Genomic DNA, 20,537 nt, shown 5'->3' with positions numbered 1-20,537 from the left:
CGTATATCATATAAGAAACGAATCACCAGTCCAGGTTCGATGCAGGATACAGGATGCTTGGGGCTGGTGCACTGGGATGACCCAGAGGGATGGTACGGGGAGGGAGGTGGGAGGGGGGTTCAGGATGGGGAGCACGTGTACACCCATGGAGGATTCATGTTGATGTATTGCAAAACCAATACAATATTGTAAAGTAATTAGCCTCCAATTAAAATAAATAAATTTAAATTTAAAAAAATAAAATAAAGGGAGAATATTTATTTTGTAAAATGGGTACTTGTCAAAACATCCTTTTGATGTTTATATGATTCATAACTGAGTGGTTAAGTTTGTCTTGCTAGGGGACTTTTTGGGGATTCTGCAATTTCTCTCTATTTACTGTGCTTGTCTCATCAGGCAAATGATTTTTTTAGAGAATATTTCATTAATAAAGGTGCCAATTATTAACTCCACCTCTTAAAACTTTTTCTTTCAAATAATATACATCCTGCAGTAACTTAATTTTGATATTAATCGTCTTCATGAGGTGTTAATGCTTTTTTAATTACAGGCTAACTAGAATTTGAAATGTAGTTATTTGAATGGAATAACTAGACATCCATTCAAAAAGGGAGTTAAAGTTTTTTCTTAATGGTTTCCTCTTTCCCTCCAGTTGTATAAGCAAAATTTAAAAGAGATGTCTCTTATGTTATATATAGGCTGTGGTTCTTCCAGTTCTCAGCTTTTCTTCTCTCTCCAAATAGTTTTTTTATAACAAGGCAAAAATAAAACAAATACCTAAGGACTAAGGGCTTCCAGTCCTTTGGGTAATGTTTTACATTACTACTACACTTTTCTGTGGACTTTCCAGGTGGTGCTAGTGGTAAAGAACCTGTCTAACAATGCAGGAGATGTAAGACGTGGATTTGATCCCCTGGGTCAGGAGAATTCCATGGATAGCAGAGGCTGCTGGACTACAGTCCATAGGGTGGCTCAGAGTCAGACACAACTGAAGCAGCTTATCATTCATGCATACATACTTTTCTTTGAAGAAAGCTTTACAGTTTCTCAAGAATTGAGGGTTTTTTGTTTTTGTTTTTTGTTTTTTTGTTTTTTTTTTTTAAGGTCATGAAGAAAAATAGTAGAAAAGAGAGAGGCAGAGTATCCATTTGTTAATTTGATAAGTATTTACTGAGCCTGTCTCTGGCCAGGCACATGCTGAAGGCAACAGGGAGCCTAGAAAGACAGTGCCAGCCTTTGGAGTTCATGTTCTTAAGGGCAGAAGGAAGACTGCCCTGACAGCCCATACTCAGAATTCCAGTTTCTGTTCCGTGACTGATGAGTCTTTGTACAATCTCTCTCTGATTCCAATCCAATTCCTCATCTGTGAAATGTTGACTCTACAGCCTAATAGGTTTATCTTAGCTCATAATTGTGGTGGATGTCAAATAAAAAATAAAAACTTGATGAGTGTCTGAAGAGTAGAAAATATTAACTGGGTTTAGAGTTAAATTATGTAATTTAATACTTAATGGGTGTAATTTAACACCCAATTTTAAATGTTAGTATATATAATGATGCAAGGCATGTTGGTTCATTTGAAAGGCATATATGACAATAATCTAATTCAGGAATCAGCAAATGACAGCCTGCGGTCCTAATCCAGCCTACTCGCAGAAGTCTCAATGAAACACAGGGGAGGCAGATTCTTGGCCCCAGTATCCTGGTGACTGCCACATCTCCATGTCAGGCAAAGCTTAACCACAGCTGACCTAAGCTTAGGTGGAGTGCCCTGGGACACTTCCAATCATGCACATGGGAGGATTATGAGCGCCTGCTACAAAGCTGCTTTCCTTCCACCTCTCTGTGCTCCAGGGAGGGTTTCATGAGGTAGTTTCTCATTGCCTCCTGAGTTCTAATGAGGCATAAGGGTTTCTGCCCCCTACTCTCACCCCTACTAGAGTACAGTTGGAGGCATAAAACTGTAGCACGTACCCAGTTCCTCAGCCATGTGGGGCCCAAGTTCTTCTGTGGGTTATCAGCTGTGAGATAAGGACCCTGGGTTGTTTTGTTTTGGTGTCATCTGTGGGATAAGGGCCCTGGATTGCTGTTGCCTGGCAGCTCAGTTGCTAAGTCGAGTCCGACTCTGTGACTCCATGAGCTATAGCCCACCAGGCTCTTCTGTCCATGGGATTTCCCAGGCAAGAATACTAGAGTGGGTTGCCATTTCCTTTATTTCAGAGAGTCTTCCTGACTCAGGGATCGAACCCACATCTCCTATGTCTCCCGCATTGGCAGGTGGCTTTTTTACCTGCTGAGACAGCAGGGAAGCCTAAGGAACTTGGGTAGCTGATATATTTTCTGTTCTTACTTTCATTGTCTATGTAAATACTGAACTATCTGACTCTAAAAGTAAATTGTTTCTCTGCCTGATGAATCTGTGTGCCTTGCTGACATACAACCACACCCACTCATTGTGATCTGAGGCTGCTTCCATGCTGCAAGGATGGAGTAGAGAAGTGGCAACAGAGACCCTACAGCCTGGGAAGCCTGAAACATCTTCTCTCCGGTTCTTCACAGAGGAAATTTGCCAACCCACTGATCTAATTAATGCACAGTCCTTAAAATGACTTTAAAGTCTTAGTCAAAAGCCCTACCACCCCCACTTCCCTGGGCTTTCTTTTCTTTAGACCTGGGGAGTTTCATTCCCCTGAATTAACTGGAAGGTCACACAATTTCCTTGGAGGTGGGAGGCGGGGGATAACAGCTTGATTCCTGGGTGTGATGGTTATAGTCTGAGTCCTGTGGTCATTCCTTTCTTCCTAAAGCAGGGAGATGAGAACACTATCAATCCTTGGCCAGTCTCTTCTTTTCCAAGTGGCTGGTTATGACTTTACCTTGGTATTTATACCAGCAGGAATTAAGATAATGGCTATTCTTGGCTGCTTCACCCTGTGCATCCCTATGAAGACCTTGTACCACTTTCATGCTGGGAGCCCTGACTGTGCACCAGCCTCATGTGAGGACGGCACCAGCTTACCTACACTCCATTCACAGGCTGTGCACACCTGCTAAGTTGCTTCAGTCCTGTCTGACCTACGCTCCATTTCACAGGCTGTGCGTACGTGCTAAGTTGCTTCAGTCCTGTCTGACCTACACTCCATTCACAGGCTGTGCATACCTGCTAAGTTGCTTCAGTCCTGTCTGACTCTTTGAGACCCAGCGGGCCATAGCCCACCAGGCTCCTCTGTCCGTGGGATTCTCCAGGCAAGAACACTGGAGTGGGTTGCCTTACCCTCCTCTAGGGGGTCTTCCTGACTCACAGGTTGAACCCTCGTCTCTTAAGTTTCCTGCACTGGCAGGCGGGTTGTTTACCACTAGCACCACCAGGGAAGCCCTTCACAGGCTGTACCCACATCCAGCTCTTCCTAAACACCCATGTTCCTTAGAATTCAGCAAATACGATTCATTTCATGAAACTAACACATGTGTGCGGTAAATAAGTCTTGGAGTATGAAGGGCACACAGGAAAAGTAACCTTTCTCTCCCACTCTACATCCTCAGAAGTCACCCCCCATTCTGATCAGCTGCTTTATTATTTGCATCATTTTTCCATGCTATTTCTTAAATGGGTTGTGCAGGAAAAAAAAAACAAGACTAAAATTAAAACAAGATCTTTCTGCTCATTTTTTTGAGGTCAAACTTGACCAAAATATATTTTTAAGATATTGTTCTTTCAAAATAACTTTCTGAGGAAAACAGTTATGGGAAGTTAAAAACACCATGCCTTTGGCCCCAAGTTACAATGTGTGCACAGCATGGATGGCACGGGCGTGCACATTATTTTGGCCTCCCATGGGTCCAGGGTCACCTCCAGAACAGCTGGAGGATAAAGACTCATTTTACAGTAGCCCAGAGGTATAAAACCTCCTTTTGGTCTCCTTAACCCAGCCTGGTGGCAGTCATAATAAAGAAAGGACTAATGGGAAGAAGCTGGGGGTACTTGTCAATAGACTGAGTTCAGCCTGTCCTGGTACTAATTCTAGCTCTCAGCAACTCCATGGAAAATGCCATCAAATGGTCCATCCCTGCTGAAATCGAATGACTGAGCATGACATATTCTTTGTACCAGGAGGAGCAGAGAGAACCAAAAATAAAGTCTGGGCCTTGGGGGCAAGAGAGTTCAGCTCCGAACCTGGGTTTCGAATGTAAGAGCTATGTGACCTCGGGCAGGGCACCAGAAATCCCAGCTACCATTTCTTTATCTGAAAATTGGAGATGCTGTTTGACTTTACTGTCAGGGTGCTGTGATTAAGGAAAGTGGGGATAAGATCCAGCATAGTGGCAGACATAGAAGAATCTTGGAAAATTGTATCAGGTGTTATAATTTCTAAGCATTGCATCAGATATCAAACTGCCTTGCCTCTGAGAAACAGATATTAACAAAATGAACAATGTGAGTATGATTCTGAAGGAGATAAGTAATTTAGTTAAGCTCAATTTCTCCTCTTAAACACTTCAAAATTTACTCATAAAATTGATTTTCTGATAACAAAATTACTTATTCTATTATAAAAAGCATAATTAATATTGTTAGTGTAAAGAAAAATGCAATAGATTTCTGTGTATTAAGTTTGTATCCTGCAATAAAAGATCAGAAAGAGAAATTAAAGAAACAATCTCATTTACCTTCACATCAAAAAGGATAAAAGACCTAGCCTAGGAATAAACCTACCAAAGGAGGCAAAAACCTGTACTCCAAAAGCCATAAGACAAGATGAAAGAAATCAAACATAACACAAACAGATGGAAAGATATACCATGCTCTTAGATTGGAAGAGTCAATATTGTCAAAATGACTATACTACCCAAGGCAATCTACAGATTCAATGTGTGCTAAGTTGCTGCAGTCTTGTATGTCTCTTTGTCCCTATGGGCTATAGCTGCCCAGGCTCCTCTGTCCATGGGATTCTCCTGGCAAGGATACTGGAGCAGATTGCCATGTCCTCCTCCAGGGGATCTTCTCCACCCAGGGACTGAACCCCTGTCTCCTGTGTCTCCTGCATTGGCTGGCTGGTTCTCCACCACTAGGGCCACCTGGGAAGCAGTCCCTATCAAATTACCAATGGCATTTGTTATAGACCTAGAACAAAATATTTAAAAATTTGTACAGAGACACAAAAAACCCTAAATAAGCAAAGCAATTCTGAGGAAGAAAATCAGAGCTGCAGGAATCAGGCTCCCTGACATCAGGCTATACTACAAAGTTATGGTCATCCAAAGCGTATGGCACTGGCACAAACAATGTACATATGGATCAATGGATCAAGTCAGAAAGCCCGGAAATAAGCCCACACACCTGTGGGCAATTAATCTATAACAAAGGCGGCAAGACAATACAATGGAGAAAAGACAGTCTCTTCAATAAGTGGTGCTAGGAAAACCAGACAGCTACATGTAAAAGAATGAAATTAGAACATTGTCTAACACAGGAGCACTCAACCTCCAAGATCTAATACCTGATGATCTGAGGTGTAGTCATAGAAATAAGCGCACAATAAATGTAGTGGGCTTGAATTACCCTGACACCATCTGCATTCTCATCTGCGGAGAAGTCGTCTCCCACCAAACTGGTGTCTGGTGCCAAAAAAGGTGGGGGCACCTGTTCTAATACCATACCCAAAAATTAACTCAAAATAGATTAAAGATCTAAATGGAAGACTATACTATAAAATTCTTAGAGGGAAAACACAGGCAGAACACTCTGACATAAATTGCAGCAATATCTTTTTTGATCCATCTCCTACAAAAATGAAAATAAAAAGGAAAATTAAAACAAATGGGACCTAATGAAATTCAAAAGCTTTAGCACAGCCAAGGAAACCATAAACAAAATGAAAAGACAACCCTCAGAATGGGAGAGAATGTTTGCAAACAAAGTAACCCACAGAGGATTAATCTCCAAAATTTACAAATAGCTCATGAAACTCAACATAAAGAAAACACAAAAAACCCAATTAAAAAATGGGCAGAAGACATAAATATATATTTACCCAAAGAAGACATACAGATGGCCAAAAGGCACATGAAAAATGTTCAACACTGCTAACTATGAGAGAAATAAAAATCAAAACTAAAATAACACCTCACATGAGTCAGAAATACCATCATCAAAAAGTCTATAAACAATAAATGTTGGAAAAGGTATGAAGAAAAGGGAATTCTCCTAAACTGCACATGGGAATGTAAATTGGTACTGCCACTGTGGAAAACAGTATGGAGCTTTCTTAAAACTAAAAATAGAGCTCTGTATGGTCCAGCAACACCACTCCTGGGCATATTTCCAGAGAAAATCATGGCTCGAAAATATGCATGCAAATATTCATTGCAGCGCTGTTTACAATAGCAATGTCAGAAAAGTAATCTAAATGTTCATTGACAGAAAAATAGATAAAGAACATGTGGAACATATATAAAATGGGATATCACTCAACCATTAAAACAAATGAAATGGTGGCTCAGATGGTAAAGAATCTGCCTGCAATGTGGGCGACCTGGGTTCGATCTCCTGGGAAGATCCCCTGGAGAAGGAAATGGCTACCCACTCCAATATTTCTGCTGGAGAATTCCATGGACAGAGGAGCCTGGCTGGCTACAGTCCATGGGATCGCAAAGAGCTGGACACGACTGCACGACTTTTACTTTCACTTTCACATTAACACAAATGAAATGCCATTTACAACAAGATGGATGGAGAGATTACCATACTAAGTGAAACGTCAGACAGAAAAAGAAAAATGTCACATAGTGTTGCTTATACATGGAATTCAAAAATTATACAAGTGAACTTTTTTACAAAACAGAAACAGATTCACAGACTTAGAAAACAAACTTGTGGTTACCAAAGGGGAAAGGTGGTTGAGGGGATAAGTTGGGAGTTTGGGACTGACATATACACACTGCTGCTGCTGCTGCTGCTGCTAAGTCGCTTCAGTTGTGTCCGACTCTGTGCGACCCCATAGATGGCAGCCCAACAGGCTCCCCTGTCCCTGGGATTCTCCAGGCAAGAACACTGGAGTGGGTTGCTATTTCCTTCTCCAATGCATGAAAGGGAAAAGTGAAAGTGAAGTCGCTCAGTTGTGTCCGACTCTTAATGACCCCATGGACTGCAGCCCACCAGGCTCCTCTGTCTGTGGGATTTTCCAGGCATGAGTACTGGAGTGGGGTGCCATTGCCTTCTCCAATATACACACTACTATCTTTAAAATAGATAACCAACAAGGATAAACTGTATAGCACAGGGAACTCTGCTCAATATTCTGTAATAACCTAAATAGGAAAATACTTGAAAAAAATAAATATATGTATAGCTGAATTGCTTTGTTGTACACCTAAAACTAACACAACATTGTCAACAAATTATTGTCCAATGTAAAATAAAAATTAAAAAAAAGAAAAAAATAAGAGTGAGGGGACATAGGTATAACTATGGCTGATTCATGTTGATGTTTGGCCATAACCAACACAATACTGCAAAGCAATTCTCCTTCAGTTAAAAATAAATAAATTTATTTTAAAAAGAAAAATATAGTATATTTAACAATTATTATCCTATTCCTCTACAGCGCGTTTCTTTAGGCATATTTCTTGAAAATTAAAATTGCTTTTGTCTAGAAAAAACACACTATTTTTCTCCATAATTTATAAAAGTCTGGTCATGTAGCTATCAGTTCCTTAAAAATTGATTCTTTTTTTCTCCCAGGAATGTTAAGAGAGGATTTCTTGTCTTTCTATGAGAGGAAGATGACAGAAAAACTTTGGAAGAAATTCAGAGAAACTCTTGGGTTGAAATCTTTAGATTTTCTTTCCTCAAATGGAGCATTTAAGGGTCAAATACAAACTAACCCAGTTTGGTGTGAGTACACAGAGGATCACAGTCTATCAGTTTACAATAAATATCATCTCTCACTGCTTTTCCCTGAGCAAGTGGACAAGAAAACAGCAGGCAGATTCAGCTCTGGATAGAACTGTAAAATCCTGTCCTCCCAGAAGCCTGATACAGACAGACAAGGGGCTTATTCTCCTGAAAGGAAGAGGGGAGACTGTCAGCTCCTCCTGGGCAGCTGTGCCTGGAGGCCGCTGGTGCCTGTGGATTCATGACTGAGCTGCAAGTGCGGTTGCCTAGGAGATGAGAGGCGTGCAGATGATGCCTGCCTTGCTTGACCTGATTCAGGATCTAGTTGCCTAAGCTGCATCTACACGTTGCTGAGCTAGCAGAGCACCAGAGAAAAGGGGAATTGCCTCCTGCTCTGCCTGCAACGCAGGAGACCTGGGTTAGACCCCTGGGTTGGGAAGATCCCCTGCAGAAGGAAATGGCAACTCACTCCGGTATTCTTGCCTAAGAATTCTATGGACAGAGGAGCCTGGAGGGCTACAGTCCATTAGTCACAAAGAGTCGGACACAACTGAGCAGCTAAAACTTTTTGCAAGGCGCTAACATCCATTATGGCACCAGGAACACCTGTGTTTGGCTCAGGTCTGACTTCTTGTGTGATGTCCTATGTCACATCCCCAGAGCTTCCTGGCCTGGAGCTGGAAGACTGGTGACCTTTAGGTTCATTGAACTTGTGACACTCCCATTGGCAAGACCCCAGTCTTCCCGGTCAACCACTGAGCCATCAAGAACTGGGCCAGAACAATTTCTGCCGTGGGCTAGCGCTGTGGGAAACACAAAGCAAAACAAACTACAAACAGCCATTCGTTACATTTAGGGAAAAGCTGTTACATAAAAGATAGTCGTTAATCAATATCACTATTTGTTTTCAGCAATCACAAGAGCATTGTTATTAGTTGGGAGGGCCCTAATGTTATTTGTTTCTCAACACTCTGATACCAAAAGAGGAATTTTATTATATACTGTGCTGTCTAAAACCATCTATAAAGCAATATTGTCATGATTTTCATTAAATATAAGAATCTTTTTCTATGTAAGAATACTTACTTTGCAGATTGCTTTAAATCTTGCACAATATATATTATTCAGTTAGATTCTACAGCAATTAGTATGTGTTAGATAAGAAAGGAGGGCTTGCTAGGTGGCTCAGTGGTAAAGAATCCACCTGCCAATATAGGAGCCATGGGAGATGTGGGTTTTGATCCCTGAGTCAGGAAGATCCCCTATAGGAGAGAATGGCAACCCACTCCAGTATTCCCAAGGGACAGAGGAGACTGGTGGGCTACAGTCCATGGGGTTGCAAAGAGTCGGAGACAAGGAAGCAACTGAACACAAAACACACATAGACAAGAAAGAGAGGTTTAAAATGCTTTAGTGACCAGGTCAATATATATATATATCTCTAACTTGTGCCAGATTAATTCAGGAAGACCAAATATCAGCATTATCACTCAGTGCTGCAGGCGTGCTCAGTCATTTCAGTCATGTCTGACTCTGTGACCCTTTGGACTGCAGCCCACCAGGCTCCTCTCTCCACAGGATTCTCCACGCAAGACTACTGGAGTGGGTTGCCATTTCCTTCTCCAAACTCACTGAACAATTCACTTCAATCCTAACATCTGCTTACAGATGTCATACAGGGGTTCTTCTTCCAGGGATGCTGATGTATTATGGTTGGCATAGCAAGCTGGTGTGTATCAGAAGTCTGCATCCTGGGATGCAGGACGCACAAAGATTCTCTGGTCCCCATCCGTCCTCGGGGCTCCTGAACCCTCTCCCTGGGCGGGGTGTCTACAAGGGGCACCAGCACGTGGGATGGACCCCCCTTCCCGGGGCTGCCCTACCTGCGTGAGCGGTAGAACTGGCACCTCTTCAGCGGGATCTTGGCCACATGCTCTCGCAGGCCCGCAAACAGGACGCTCTGGCTGTGCAGGATCCGCAGGCTCCTGACAGGCTCGGGTCGCCTCTCAGGGAAGAGCTCCATCTCTTCCAGCACACAGCCGCCGGAGGTCTGGGTCAGGGGCGCCCGCACTTTCTTAATGGTGCCATAATCTGCGGAGGCAACAGGGAAAGCAGAAAAGTGAGGTCAGCGGTCTCACCGTCACTCACCAGCTAAGCCACCAGGCTTCTCCAGGCGGGCTGCACATAGGGCCATCTGAGGAGCTTGGACAAATGCCAGGAGACCCACCCTGGAGGTGTTCAGTGAGCCACACTGGACATGGAGCCAGGCACCAGTATTTTGTCAGCTCTCATCACAAGCGAAATAAAACCGGGATGAGGACCACTCGGCTACCAGCTGCCTGGTTCCCACACAGGTCCGGAGACCCAGAGCATGGCAGAGCTTGAAAGAAAAAAAGAAAGTGAAGTCGCTTAGTCATGTCCAACTCTTTGCGACCCCGTGGAGTGTATCCCACCAGGATCCTCCGTCCATGGGATTTTCCAGGCAAGAGTACTGGAGTGGGTTGTCAGTCCCTTCTCCAGGGGATATTCCTAACCCAAGGATTGAACCCGGGTCTCCTGCACTGCAGACAGATGCTTTACTGTCTGAGCCACCAGGGAAGCCCACATCAGAGCTTACTGTGGTCCAAAGCAGCCGGCTTTGCACCATCCCATGGAGAACAACACCAGGTGAAAGGGGCTGGATTCTCGATGTCAGACAGAGGAGCTGACTCTGCTGCTCAACACAGTGGACCCCACCTGACAGACAGCTGCAGATATGCAGGCAGCAAAGGAGGCTTCTGCTTCCTTCCTGCCCTGAAAGTATCTCCGTCTCTGTGTCTGCATCTAGACACACACATACTCTCTCTCTCAGACTTGTTCTCTGGGATGCTGTCCTGGGTCTCAGCTCCATGGATTCTTCTTTCCCATCCTACTGAACATCCATTTCAACCCATCCCCCTCCCTCCTCCATATTTTCTGCTCATCACGTGTTTACACTCATTTTGGTCTTAAGTGCTGCCCCAGGACAAGTGGGCCAGGGTCACCTGAACCACACAGATCCCCCAGGAGCAGCTGCAAGGGACACGGAGGAGGGCCCTCCCAGCCAGTAAGGGGCACGGCACCGTCAACCCCCAGGGTCGGGACACAGACTTGAAACATAGGATCTTGTCTGTGGTGCATGGTTGTGAAACCCCACCCCCCTCCAGCCAGTCTGCCAATCCAGGGCATGGATCCAACCCTCTAGAAGTACCTCTGAGAGCGGCTGGCAAGCTCCTCAGATCATCCTGGCTGAAGAAAACCCAAGGGAACTTAGTTTCAAAACATCACAATTCTCACTCTATCAACACAGACAACGAGGCTAGGAAGTCTTAAAGAGGAAGTGGAATCCAGAACCTTTGGCTTCAAGGCCTCTGATCGATCTGCTAATCTCAGAAGATTTGGACAGAAATTACCTTTCCAGTTTTCCATTCCTAGGAGAGTCTTTACAGATGGAGGATGTACGAAGTGGATATATGTTATCCTGAGTTCATTAAGGAATATGTATCTGAAACATCTCCAGTGATCATTCATTGATTATGAACTGTTATAAGTATTATGTATGTAATAGTCTATTTAATTTTGCACATAATAATATATTCCATATCATTAAACCATTGCTCAATTTTATTTTAGGTTAGTTGGTTAAACATGTAACTTTTGAGAAAGCTCAAGCACAAACAGAATTGCTATGGATGCTGGGAAGATTAAAAATAAGGAGAATCCCATGGGCAGAGGAGCCTGGCGGGCTACAGTGCATAGGGTTGCAAAGAGTCAGACATGACTGAAGTGACTTAACATGCATACACACATTTTTGTTTAAGGGAAGAGTGTGTTTGTGAACACACAGCAAAGTATGGGGATGGAGAGATCGGGGGCAGATGATGTAGCAAGGCAGCAATTTAATAAATAATCAGACTTCAGTGTGGAAGAAAATTTGTATGTATTTATTATATAAGTCAACCTAATTTTGAGTTGGAGACCTCAGTTCCCAGCTGGCGGGAAGTTCAACCCAGTGAGGTTTGGGTCTTCCTGCCTGTATGACGCAAAGGAACATAGTTGAGCAGAGCATCAGGGCAGTGGTGCAAACAAAGTGGGAGCTTCACAGAAGTTGACTTCAGCATCCACCGGCAGACGGAATTGCCAGGCTTCCTGTGGACCAGCAACAGGCAGGGAGCCCCTGCTGCCCTTCAGGAAACCCTGACAATCAAACAAGGTCTGAGACTAAAGATAGGAGCCAGACCTGCCACTATCCAGTGAACAGCAAGGCTCTGATGAGGCTTAAGTAAGACTCTTGGGAATATAGAATGCCCGTGTGTGTGTGCATGTGTGCGTGCTAGGGTGTTTAGTTGCGTCCAACTCTTTGGGGCTCTATGGACTGTAGCCCACCAGGCTCCTCTGTTCATGCAATTCTCCAGGCAAGAACAATGGAGTCAGTTGCCATGTTCTTCTTCTGGGGATCTTCTCGACACAGGGAACAAACCTGAATCTCTTACATCTCCTGCATTGGCAGACGGGTTCTTTATCCCTAGTGCCACCTGGGAATATATACACTACTATTTTCATTATAGGGGACTGGAATGCAAAAGTAGGAAGTCAAGAAACACCTGAAGTAACAGGCAAATTTGGCCTTGGAATATGGAATGAAGCAGGGCAAAGACTAATAGAGTTTTGCCAAGAAAATGCACTGGTCATAACAAACACCCTCTTCCAACAACACAAGAGAAGACTCTACACATGGACATCACCAGATGGTCAACACTGAAATCAGATTGATTATATTCTTTGCAGCCAAAGATGGAGAAACTCTATACAGTCAGCAAAAACAAGACCAGGAACTGACTGTGGCTCAGACCATGAACTCCTTATTGCCAAATTCAGACTTAAATTGAAGAAAGTAGGGAAAACCACTAGACCATTCAGGTATGACCTAAATCAAATCCCTTATGATTATACAGTGGAAGTGAGAAATAGATTTAAGGGCCTAGATCTGATAGATAGAGTGCCTAATGAACTATGGAATGAGGTTCGTGACATTGTACAGGAGACAGGGATCAAGACCATCCCCATGGAAAAGAAATGCAAAAAAGCAAAATGGCTGTCTGGGGAGGCCTTACAAATAGCTGTGAAAAGAAGAGAAACGAAAAGCAAAGGAGAAAAGGAAAGATATAAACATCTAAATGCAGAGTTCCAAAGAATAGCAAGAAGAGATAAGAAAGCCTTCCTCGGTGATCAATGCAAAGAAATAGAGGAAAACAACAGAATGGGAAAGACTAGAGATCTCTTTAAGAAAATCAGAGATACCAAAGGAACATTTCATGCAAAGATGGGCTCGATAAAGGACAGAAATGGTATGGACCTAACAGAAGCAGAAGATATTAAGAAGAGGTGGCAAGAATACTCAGAAGAACTGTACAAAAAAGATCTTCATGACCCAGATAATCATGATGGTGTGATCAATGACCTAGAGCCAGACATCCTGGAATGTGAAGTCAAGTGGGCCTTAGAAAGTATCACTACAAACAAAGCTAGTGGAGGTGATGGAATTCCAGTTGAGCTATTCCAAATCCTGAAAGATGATGCTGTGAAAGTGCTGCACTCAATATGCCAGCAAATTTGGAAAACTCAGCAGTGGCCACAGGACTGGAAAAGGTCAGTTTTCATTCCAATCCCAAAGAAAGGCAATGCCAAAGAATGCTCAAGCTACCACACAATTGCACTCATCTCACACACTAGTAAAGTAATGCTCAAAATTCTCCAAGCCAGGCTTCAGCAATATGTGAACCGTAAACTTCCTGATGTCCAAGCTGGTTTTAGAAAAGGCAGAGGAACCAGAGATCAAATTGCAAACATCCACTGGATCATGGAAAAAGCAAGAAAGTTCCAGAAAAACATCTATTTCTGCTTTATTGACTATGCCAAAGCCTTTGACTGTGTGGATCACAATAAACTGTGGAAAATTCTGAAAGAGATGGGAATACCAGACCACCTGATCTGCCTCTTGAGAAATCTGTATGCAGGTCAGGAAGCAACAGTTAGAAGTGAACATGGAACAACAGACTGGTTCCAAATAGGAAAAGGAGTACGTCAAGGCTGTATATCGTCACCCTGCTTATTTAACTTATATGCAGAGTACATCATGAGAAACACTGGACTGGAAGAAACACAAGCTGGAATCAAGATTGCCGGGAGAAACATCAATAACCTCAGATATGCAGATGACACCACCCTTATGGCAGAAAGTGAAGAGGAACTCAAAAGCCTCTTGATGAAGGTGAAAGTGGAGAGTGAAAAAGTTGGCTTAAAGCTCAACATTCAGAAAACTAAGATCATGGCATCCGGTCCCATCACTCCATAGGAAATAGATCGGGAAACAGTGGAAACAGTGTCAGACTTTGTTTTTCTGGGCTCCAAAATCACTGTAAATGGTGACTGCAGCCATGAAATTAAAAGATGCTTACTCCTTGGAAGGAAAGTTATGACCAACCTAGATAGCATATTCAAAAGCAGAGACATTATTTTGCCAACAAAGGTCCGTCTAGTCAAGGCTATGGTTTTTCCTGTGGTCATGTATGGATGTGACAGTTAGACTGTGAAGAAGGCTGAGTGCCGAAGAATTGATGTTTTTCAACTGTGGTGCTGGAGAAGATTCCTGAGAGTCCCTTGGACTGCAAGGAGATCCAACCAGTCCATTCTGAAGGAGATCAGCCCTGGGATTTCTTTGGAAGGAATGATGCTAAAGCTGAAACTCCAGTACTTTGGCCACCTCATGCAAAGAGTTGACTCATTGGAAAAGACTCTGATGCTGGGAGGGATTGGGGGCAAGAGGAGAAGGGGACAACAGAGAATGAGATGGCTGGATCACTGACTCGATGGATGTGAGTCTGAGTGAACTCTGGGAGTTGGTGATGGACAGGGAGGCCTGGAGTGCTGTGATTCATGGGGTCGCAAAGAGTCGGACACGACTGAGCGACTGATCTGATCTGATGGATAAAATAGATAACTAATAAGAACCTGCTATATAGCACAGGGAACTCTACTCAATACTCTGTAATGGTCCACATGGGGAAAGAATCTAAGAGTGGATACATGTGTATGTAAAACTGATTCACTTTGCTGTATACCTGAAGCTAACACAACACTGCAAATCAACTATACTCCAATAAACATTTTAAAAAAGACTCTTGAGATAAAATAGAACATTTTAGAGCAATGCAGGAGTATAGTTGGGGAGCAGCAGAATAGGCGGGAGTCCAGCTGAATAACTGTCAGGTTTTGACTATTACCAGCACTGAAAAATTGACGCTTTCAAACTGTGGTGCTGGAGAAGACTCTTCAGAGTCCCTTGGATAGCAAGGAGATCAAGGCAGTAAATCCTAAAGGAAATCAACCATGCGTATTCATTGGAAGAGCCGATGATGAAACTCTACTTTGCCCACTTGATGCAAGGAGCCAACTCACTGGAAAAGACCCTGATGCTGAGAAAGACTAAAGACAGGAGGAGAAGGGGCTGAGAGAGGATGAGATAGTTGAAAGACATCACTGACTCAATGGACATAAGTTTGAGCAAACTCTGCTGCTGCTGCTGCTGTTGATTCAGTCGTGTCCAGCTCTGTGCGACCCCATAGACGGCAGCCCACCAGTCTCCCCCGTCCCTGGGATTCTCCAGGCAAGAACACTGGAGTGGGTTGCTATTTCCTCCTCCAATGCATGAAAGTGAAAAGTGAAAGTGAAGTCGCTCAGTTGTGTCTGACTCTTAGCGACCCCATGGACTGCAGCCTACCAGGCTCCTCTGTCTGTGGGATTTTCCAGGCAAGAGTACTGGAGTGGGTTGCCATTGCCTTATCCATGAGCAAACTCTGGGAGACAGCAAAGGACAGGGAAGCCTGGTGTGCTGCAGATCCATGGGGTCTCAAAAAGCCGGACGTGACTTAGCAACTGAACAGCAACAACACACTATTTTCACAGGAGCCAAGGGTGAGAGAACTAAATCCTATTCAACAGGTGAACAAAGGCAACTGGCTGATTACTATTTATTTTGCTGACAGATTACTCTGTGAAGCCAAATCAATAATCATGGAAACATCCATATGCTCATACACACTTTGGATTCTTAAGCAACTGTGCAGGAAAAAAACACATTTTAAAAGATCTTTAAAAATTTGATTTAAATGAACTAACCATCATTGACCAAAATTTCTCAGTGTATATTTCTGCACACCTTGTATCTACTTTCCAGCTGACTAACAAATCCAGGGATTTGTTCGATCCAGGGATCTAACAAAACTCTAGGACTTAGCACTTTAGAGAATGGCACTGTACTGTCGATTTAGGTGCTTGCTTATTGAGCATATTTCCTGCCGTATCAGTAAACAAGGATGTCACCGTCATCAGTGATTGCAGCCCTGAGGGAACTCCGGAAGAAGAAAACCTGCCATCTAGACTGTAGCCACTCTCCGTGGTGAGTTGAGAGGAAAGGAAGCTGAGAAAATGAAAATGCTGAGGTACATATCAAAGAGATGATTTCAGTGAGCCCAGACTCTTTGTCTTCCCATACATAGAAAAGTGCTAAATTCCTTAAACTTGGGATACCTCGTTTTCTTTAATTTACAAAAAAAAAAAAAAATACATTTGACATTCAGACTATCTGCCCTTTGTTTGCAAGACTTCTATATAACATGGGTCCTCCTCTCCCCTCCTCTAAGCAGTTCTCTCGGGGTTATTTGAGAGGCTGGCTTCCTGGCTTGAAGTCCTAAAAACTCCCACTGAATAAGACATGACTCTCAATTTTTATGTAGTGAGTAGTTTTTAATCCTCATCACCCTCTATACCTCTGCTGGGTCATCTTCACCCTGAGCATCCATCACGTGAGGCACCTCATGGAGCTCCCTGCTCTTTTGGCACCAGGGTGACTGTGGAGGACCCTCAGGGTGCTTTTGTTTTTTGTTATTTTGTGTTATATTTCCAGGGTTTAATGACTGATTTACTTGTTTCATGGCTTCTACACTTGACACAATGAGGCTCCAAGAGGGCAGACGCTGTTAGTGTTGTTCTCTGATGTCTGCAGAGTGGCCATTACCGTGGCCTGTGCAGATTACTGAACACGCGCAGGATGAGAGAGTGAACAAGTGAGTGAGGGAAGGAAGGAAAGTAGAGAGACAGAAAGGCAGGGACAGAAGGCAAACGTTACAGGGATATCTTGTCACTTGCACATTTGCCAAAAAGACTCCTGATTAATGCTTTTGAATCAGAACTTTTAGTAAGAAATATGATATCAGTCAGTGTGAAGGTGAAACAAGAAATAATCCTCCACCAATTCCAAAATATTTCCTCTGAAAGCATCATAAACTAAACAGGAGTGAAGAAAATCATTTTAATTGGTTTCAGCTGAGAAAATATCAGCTCTAAAAATTTGCGGCAGAAAAATATAACCATACACACCTTCCATACTCCTGAAACTCAATACTCTAATCAAAGTCAGCTGAAGGTAAAAAAAAAAAAAGCTAGAAATACAGAAAAGCATCTCAATCAGTCTTTACCATTTTGAGATCAGAAAGAAAAGAGAAAATTGGCACTTCCTGTCAATCACTTCCCCAGAGAGACAACAAGGAGAAAGTGGTTCAGAGAAAGTGAAGAATCGGTGCTGAGAGCAGGACAATAGGGTGACACTGTTTTGGCCCAAATTCTCATAATATTCACCTTTTTGTGAAAATACGAACTACTAATTATGTTATGGAAACAAATTTCAGAGTCATATATTTACAGTTTCATGCTCAAATTGAAAAACCACAGCTATTCATTATGAAAGAGATAGAGCTGCTGCAAGATTTTTAAGACTGATGAAAGCTAATAGTATGGTTGTTATTTGAAAGACATGAATAGCTGTAATTACATGAAAATGTACATAATGTACTGCAGAACTTATATTTGCTAATTTCAGCAGAACAGGAAGCATGCTTATGTTCTAGGGAGTGGGCAGACTAAAGAAAGGATGCCCACTTAAATTTGAATTTTAGCTAAACCATTAACATTTTTTTAGTATTAGTATGTCCAATTCAATGTTATTCATGGTTTATCTGAAGTTCAAATTAAAGTAGGCATCCTGTATTTTATTATATAAATAAAACCTCATTATATCCACATCTCATTTGATTATCACAGCAAGCTGATGAGAATGTAAAAAAATATGTGAATGAGTATTCCCACTTGAGGGATGAGAAAACTGAGTTTCCAAGAATAGAAGATCTGATATATATTTCCAATGAACTGGTCTTTCAAAGTCCCATAAAGAAGTCAGACATAAAATGGAAGTTCAAGTCAATGCTTATGAATGAGATAAATGCAACAAAGGGCCCCAAAGCAGCATTAAATAAAAAGCTAGTGTGAGTGACACCTAGGAAAGGGCAGTTTTGTCGAGGTTGTTTGCAATACTCTTTTTATTCCATGAAGTCTTCCACAAGTCATGAAACATAACTTTGGGAAGCAGCAAGAAGGCAGGCAATCTCCTGATCCATTGGAAGCTGCCCACATGGATGACATGCAGGGGCAGCATCGGCTTCAGAAAGCACCAGACTCTCCTTGCCATCAGGATGACATCCCTTCCCTGGGTACCACAACCCAGGCATATACAGGCAAACAGAGTGAGTGACAGCTGTGTGCCCTTACACCATCTATTTAAAGAGGGAGGCACACTGAGCCAGATCAAACACCTGTATGTGAATGAACAGAAGTTGTATGCACACTTAAAGGGCAATATTTCTGGGAATAAGAGCAAAGGACCCCTGCCCCCAGCCCTCTGCCCTGCAAACAAGAACCGTGCAAGGAAGGTATCCTCACCAGACCGACCTTGAACAAATGAAGGGCTTCAGCAAAGTGCTCACCAGTGATATGAGAACTCTCCTGGGCACACAGCATCAGACTGCAGGTCCCAATAATTCCTAATATTGATTTTTACTGGTGACTAACAAAGTCATGGAAGACCAGAGGCGCAGCTGATGGCAGGTGGAAAACACAGGCAAAATTGGATTATCGCAATAAGAGAGATATTCGTTTCAACCTCAATTGAAGTTGAGCCATTCTGAGCCATTAGGAAAATGACCAAAGGAAAAAGCAAAAATCGTAAATGAGATGGTTTTCTAAGTTTCAGTTAGAACATTGACACGTGACACAGCAAGAAATACATTTTAAAAGTGACTGCTGGGGAAGAAATATTTACATAATACTTATCAGAAGACTGGAGTGCTACTTGAAAAGGACATGAGAAATCCTTACATATCCCCAACCCTCACCTAATTCCAACCACAAGAAATGATCCATGAGACACTGAAGCTTGGTCCACAACCTCCAACCCACAGGAAAATCTGTGCAGTTCCTACAGCTAATGAGATGCCAAATAACCTTAGAGGAACGATATGAGAACCAAGAACAACACCAAGTAAACAAACATGCATATGTTTTTCTGCAAAAAAAAATAAAAAACTGATTTCAGTGAGAGCAGAATGTGGTAGTCATGAAAGCTGCCAGGACACATTCCTAAAACATTTCATGGGAACAAAGTGACTGGCATGTGGGACCTGAGGAAGCAATGATGCCTAGAATCCCCAACAAACCATTGAGCATGGATGCCTGGAGGCGGAAGCTCACAGAGTAAGTCCAGACCAGCATCATTCAATGGAAATATAGAACAATCCATGTAATTAATTTTTTTTAAAGTAGCCACATTTAAAAAAAGATTAGCAGGTGAGTTGAATTTAATTACTTATTTTGATTTACCCCAATGTATACTTTGGTCAACTGATGGGAAGAATTGACTCATTTGAAAAGACCCTGATGCTGGGAAAGACTGAAGGCAGGAGGAGAAGGGGACCACAGAGGATGAGATAGTTGGGTGGCATCACTGACTCAATGGATATGCTGCTGCTGCTACTAAGTCACATCAGTCGTGTCCGTCTCTGTGCAACCCCATAGACAGCAGTCTACCAGGCTCCCATCCCTGGGATTCTCCAGGCAAGAACACTGAAGTGGGTTGCCATTTCCTTCTCCAGTGCATGAAAGTGAAAAGTGAAAGTAAATGGATATGAGTTTGAGTCAACTCCGGGAGTTGGTGATGGACAGGGAGGCCTGGCGTGCTGCAGTCCATGGGGTTGCAAAGAGTTGGACACGACTGAGTGACTGAACTGAACTGAACTGAACTGAAAGAAGATTCTTTCTGTTTTTGCTTATATGTTTTGTAGAGTTTTCCTTTAGTTAGAGGTTAGTCTTATGCCTGGCCTTCCTCAGTGGCTCAGTGGTAAAGAATCCGCCCGCGATGCAGGAACCGCAGGAGACATGAGTTGGATCCTTGGGTTGGGAAGATCCTCTGGAGGAGGGCATGGCAACCCACTCTAATATTCTGGCCTGAAGAATCCCATGGACAGAGGAGCCTGGTGGGCTACAGTCCACAGGGTCGCAAAGAGTCAGACACAACTGAAGTAATTTAGCACACACATGCAAGCTTTTCCCTACACTTCTGGAGTGAATCTTTTGTATCATCTTTCTGAGAAAACCAATGACCCTTACTGCCCTCCCAAATAGAAATGGTGAGGGCAACATGACTTTTCATCACTCACAGCCTGAATAATCAACATAT

At 42.9% G+C, this 20,537-nt stretch overlaps 1 protein-coding gene across 2 annotated transcripts in view; it reads right to left on the bottom strand.

Moving 5' to 3' along the window:
- The window catches only part of SEMA5A (semaphorin 5A), a 565,459-nt gene that overhangs the window by 107,949 nt on the left and 436,973 nt on the right, over window positions 1–20,537 (bottom strand). For both annotated transcript variants that reach the window (XM_025270715.3, XM_044932529.2), the window contains exon 12: window positions 9,778–9,985. In XM_025270715.3, coding sequence (XP_025126500.2) covers window positions 9,778–9,985 — 208 coding nt within the window. The remainder of the gene's footprint in view (window positions 1–9,777; window positions 9,986–20,537) is intronic.

The sequence above is a fragment of the Bubalus bubalis genome, chromosome 19 (genome assembly GCF_019923935.1).
Source record: "Bubalus bubalis isolate 160015118507 breed Murrah chromosome 19, NDDB_SH_1, whole genome shotgun sequence".
In the NCBI taxonomy this organism is placed as follows: Eukaryota; Metazoa; Chordata; class Mammalia; order Artiodactyla; family Bovidae; genus Bubalus; species Bubalus bubalis.
The sequence above is the reverse complement of the archived record's forward strand: the minus strand, read 5'-3'. Positions and strand labels throughout refer to the sequence as shown.